Here is a 5534-nt window from a genome sequence, read left to right on the forward strand (position 1 = left end):
TAGGCTATTTTTATTATATGTACAGCACTTTGGCTCGACCAAAAATCGTTTATAAATGTGCTATATAAATAAAACTTGATTTGATATGTGTAAATTATATTAAAAGATGTCCATTTAGGCTGGAAAAGCATTTCAATACCTGACAATAATATGTTTCCTTTTTTTCTATCGTGCAGGAGGGGAAGCTGGAAGCAGAGGAGTTCACAGAGCAGCTCTATCGAGAGCTGAAGTCGACTCCACAGTCCTGCTTGGTGCCTTTTCTCAAGGTGAGCAGAGATTCAGCTGGAAGCTTTTCATTTTTGGCTAACCTTAATAATGCCTTTCATTAGTTCAAATGACAAACCGATCACATCAACCTTCTACTTATGTATTTTAATTATATAAGTAACTTGATTTAAAAAGATGAAACTGGATTGTTGTCAGGCTATCACCTTCTGCTTTTCCATTTAACTTTACCAACTAGTTTTACCTGAGCTCTACCCATTGTTTGGTGAATCAAATGTAATTTGAACTCCAAGTTAAGTCTTCATATAAACAATTAAATAAGCATTCTGGTGTCAAAATGGAATTTGGCTGATGACATGACTTATTTTCTTGTTGTGATTTCTACTAGAAAAGTCTTCCTGCAGTTCGTCGCCTCACTGCAGACCCGCAGCTGTTTATCCAACAGGCTTCAACTCCTGTCCGCAGCAACAACAACAACAACAGCAACACTAATAACAACAACATCAACAACAACAACAACACTCTGCTGACCACCATGAAGCAGAACAGCACTGTCACAGCAAACAGCCTCAGTACCAGCCTGAAGGTAAACACATGAAATATGGTGAGCAGTGTACATTTGAAAAAGAATAACAGCATTCTCAATAATAATTAGGGATAATAATGATAGATTATGACGTACAACAAAAAAGTCAAACTTAACCACTTACTATTGGTACTTATAACATTTTCATTGCGTAGTTAATTGTAAAGCAGCCTTAAGAAGCTATGGTAAAAGCAATTTTTTAGAATTGTGTTCCTATTCAAAGTTTGATAAAGGGCTTAAAACATTTCTTTAATGAAGATATATTTGTTTCCAAAAGGGTGAAAAATGAACATAATGATCAGCATTGGCCAAACTGTTATTCTACACATCTCTATCGCCTGAAAGATCTGCTATCAGTTAGGGCTATACCCGAATATTTGTTCATTGGAGTACTATTCGGGTTTCAATTTCGTTATTTGGATATTCTTTTTTCTTTTTTTTCCTTCTTTTTTTATTGAATTTATTGAAATCTCCAATATCAACGTAAGAGCTTGTGCCTCTTCAGGGGGTGCTAACACTTAACCATAAACGTTATTGTTTACTTTCTTCGTCTTTATATGTAGATATTACTTTTTCTCCGTTAATCTCTGTCACGTTGTTTCCATAGCAACAACAACTTCCTGTCAACAGCGCTAACTCTCCTTCAAAATAAAAGCATGTCCATAAATAGGAAGCCAAGCCAAATTACACTTAAGACATATACAACTGCAACGAAAGTAACAAACACAATGCAATATCCTTTTACATTTCAAAGAACACAAATTGGGTTATTTACATTAACAAATAACTATATAACAACAATACTGTAGAATAACAAAATGAGTGCCGCGAATAAACCGAAATACACGTGCTGAAGCGGTTCGCTGCAGATTACTACGCCCGCCCCCGCGCGCTGGCCGAATATCCGAATATTTGCTGCTGATTACTACCGAATATCCGGAGCCCGAAAAATTGTATTCGGGACAGCCCTACAATCAGTACACCCCTTATTTTAATGATGGTAATGCAGTTAAGAGTTTGCACCGTGCAGCTGTATTATGTAGGACAATAATATCGGATCAGAGCGTTATCGGCACATAGTCCAAATGAAATATTGTTTCTGTGCTGGCTATGAAACACGTCTCCCTCTGGGACACTAACTCTCATCTTAATGAATTTCCTTGAATTGCAGGTTACCCAGCAACCTCGAGCCGTGACTCTGACATCTGGGTTGGTGACTTTTGCTCAGCCCAGAATTGACATGTCTAAGATCAGCAAACCCAGCCCCAGAAACTTCACAGGTAACAGTGAGGGGAGGGGGATCTGTGGGAATGTCACAAATTGATTGTCATTCTTGCCAATTCTTAACCTTCAGATCAGCCAAATGGTCATGGTAAAGGCATACAGTCTGACAGAGAGGAAATGTAATTAGTTATCACATTAAAATGGACAGTTTTCTGTGTGTATAGGATTTAATGAAATGTGATTAGCTGACCAACATCACTGGCTGAATGTTCTTTGTAAAACATCTTATGTCCACCTGGTATTAAGATCTGTAATGGGGATGTAACTCTACACAGAGTAGGGTTGGGGAACAGTTTATATTATTTATATCTTCCAATCACAGTTACTCAAGTTCCCTGGGGCGTGTGGGGGCATGGTTCAGTGCCTGAGTTTTAAAATAATAGAAACTTTAGCTTCTGCAAGCTTTCCAGTTAAGGTTATGTAAATATAATGTATAAAAGGTTTTGAATATTCCATTTTAGACATTGAAACATTATTGGCTCTTAAAAATTCTGGGCAACTAAACTTGAACAAAGTTCCATTTAACCTTATCATTATTATCACAAACCAAAAAGTTCAAATGTTCATTCATAACATTCACTTTCTATCTATTACTATGAATAACTTCCAGAAATATTGGATGCAGTTGTCCACTTCCCACAATCATCTCAGCTAGACTCAGCTAGTCTCAGCTAGACTCAGCTAGACTCAGCTAGTCTCAGCTAGTCTAAGCTAGACTCAGCTAGTGTTATCCCATTTGCATATTGAGATTGAATCCCTATTCTGTCCAAATCATGATACCAAGATAGTAATGATGCCAGGTGTAGATTGCAAAAGCCCCCTGATGAGATTTCATTATCCAAATATAGACAACCAAGTGGAGAGGATATTTGACCCTTCAAAGTGGCAAGCAGTCACGGAATTGACCAAACTCACATTTCTGAAATGAGTGTTTGTTTCCTAAAAAAAGAAGCAAAGTGAAGTTGATAGTCAACCAGCTTGAACACAGACTGAAATGCTACCTTCCACATGAATTTGTTATGGCTGTTTTTTCAGGAACATTTACACTGAAGCGGCCCTTCATTCAGGATCGTCCCACCAAGTTTGCTTTCAAGGACAGCTCAGGATCTTACAAGTAATACATTGATACATCTTTGGTTTAAAGGATTTCAAATTGGCCATTTCCCTTCATCTAATGTGTCTGTGTGCACGTGCGTCTGTTCCTGTGCGTCCCAGAGAAGATGATGACATCAATGACGTGGCCTCCATGGCGGGAGTGAACCTGCGGGAGGAGAACGCTCAGATCCTGATCTCAGTGGTGGGCTCCGTGGTGCAGTCCTGCCAGGACCAGCCCTTCCTGTCCCCCCCACCACTGCTCAGCCGCATCCTGCGCACAGGTACAGGAGCTCAGACTACCCAAACATTCCTTTAATATTAGAGCAGTGGTTCTCAAACTTTTTCTGTCATGACCCCCCAACATAAATAGTCACGTAATGGGCCAAGTTAACATTTATTAAAATACATCAATATGAACGTGAGCATTCCTTTCAAAACAATCACTTTGCTAGAACAGTGATAATAAAACAATGCTCCGTAAGTCTGTGTGGTCAAATACATAATACAATTGTGCAATGCCTATTAATAATTAACCATTTTTAACACTAAATATTGTTGTTTAAGCTAACATTTTGTGTTTTTAACCATTTTCCTTACAAGTTTAGTTATAATGCTGGGGGTGTCGAACTCTTTTTAGTTCAGTGGCCAAATTTGATCTCAAGTGGGCTGGACCAGTACAATCATATCATAATAACCTATAAATAACGACAACTCCTTCTCTTATTTTATTGCTAAGATGTACTTTCTGCATATGTTCACATTTAATTAACTATCTTTTAAAAAAACAATATGAACAACCTGACATTTCTTAAGAAAATGAGTGCAATTTCAATGACTTCACATATGCATTCAAACTTACAGATCACAGTGTATCTAAACACATTATCTGGAACTGAACAATACAAATGTTCCCTTTAGAATCAAAACGACTTATTGTACATCCCTTTCCACATCTGTGTAGCAATCGTGACCCCCTGAACTGACACACCACCATACAAACTAAAGTGGGAACTATTAGGGAAGAACGTTAAGTTATCCCCCTGCCTTGTAAATGTTTAAAATGTGTACATACAAAATACATTGGAGTTGTGAAAAATGCAGTTAATGTCTTCTCTGTCATTTTCACACTTTGAAAATCCATCCTGTGGGCTGGATGATTGTCACCCCCCTGCTATGATGTGTCTCTGCCTCTTGTTGTGTGCTGCGTCAGGTCAGGGTCTGGGGCTGACGGAGGTGGGTCTGGAGGTGGGGGCTCTGGTGTCTCATGCCACACTGGAGTTTCTGCGGGGGCTGCTGGAGAAGCTCACCGTGATGGCAGACCACCGCAAGGCAGCCCTGAAGGTACAGCCATGTGAATTAAACTGCTATTTAAAGAAGTGATTTATCCCTGTTAACACAACAATAAATATGTTGAAATATATATATATACGATATATATATATGTGTGTATTATGGGTGCAACAACTGATCGACTTAATCGATTAAAATCGATTACCAAATTAGTTGCCACTAATTTAGTCGTCGATTCGTTGGTGACATCATCACGTGTGTTTTACGCGCCGTTAAGATCCAACGTTATTGGTCTTTTTATCGGTACTGGAGACATTTAAAAAAAAATACGTCATGTATTATTGCTACAAAAACATTATATCACAGTCTTAGTGTCGCCAACTCGTTTCTAATATGCAAAAAGACAAATAAATGCGTCTATGATGTATTTTCGATCAGACGAGATCTCTCTCTCCCGTCTGTGTGCGAGGGGGCGGGGCAGTTTACACACACGCAGCTCCTACATGCAGCAACACACTGAGGAGATGGCGGAGAGAACGCGCTCCGAGGTGTGGTTCAACTTTACCCGTCTCGATGTGGACAATGCTCGTTGCCAAAAGTGCAATAAGAGTTTAGCATGTAAGGGCGGTCACACGAGCAATTTGTCTAAACATTTAGCAAAAGTGCACCACATTCAGACGGAGGAATGCACCGGGTTCGACTGTCTTTCATAGCTCTGTAGCCCCGTCCACGAGTAACGTTTCCACGTCAGGTGTTATGTATGCTAGCAGCAACACACAGAGTTAACAAACATTATACAAACATGGGTTAATGATTAGAGGTAACTGAGTTATTTATTTTGTAAAGTTTCAGCTATTCTGTTCACAGTTCTGTTATCACATTATTTAATACGATTTGTTAAAACACTGGTTTATTTTGATGTGAAATATTATTTATTTAATATAAATAAAAAGCAATTTTAATTTTGTTCAAAATGTGTTTAGTTAATCTAATAATATATGTATTTTTGAATCAAGTATTCATCTTTATTGTCTTCATTGTTAGTTTCCACATG

The 5534-nt window shown here is 38.4% G+C and overlaps 1 protein-coding gene across 1 annotated transcript; it reads left to right on the forward strand.

The window, feature by feature from the left end:
* Positions 1–176: 176 nt before the first annotated feature.
* On the forward strand, positions 177–4531 carry LOC104955010 (transcription initiation factor TFIID subunit 4B-like; the record flags this gene model as incomplete). The annotated part of the gene is made up of 6 exons (XM_010782236.1): positions 177–266; positions 614–811; positions 1983–2091; positions 3131–3209; positions 3311–3471; positions 4401–4531. Coding segments are annotated over 6 exons (768 nt in total), but the record flags the coding sequence as incomplete, so codon positions are not given.
* Between the last annotated feature and the right edge of the window lie 1003 nt (positions 4532–5534).

Source organism: Notothenia coriiceps, unplaced genomic scaffold, assembly GCF_000735185.1.
Source record: "Notothenia coriiceps isolate Sejong01 unplaced genomic scaffold, NC01 NC01_scaffold00024434, whole genome shotgun sequence".
NCBI lineage: Eukaryota > Metazoa > Chordata > Actinopteri > Perciformes > Nototheniidae > Notothenia > Notothenia coriiceps.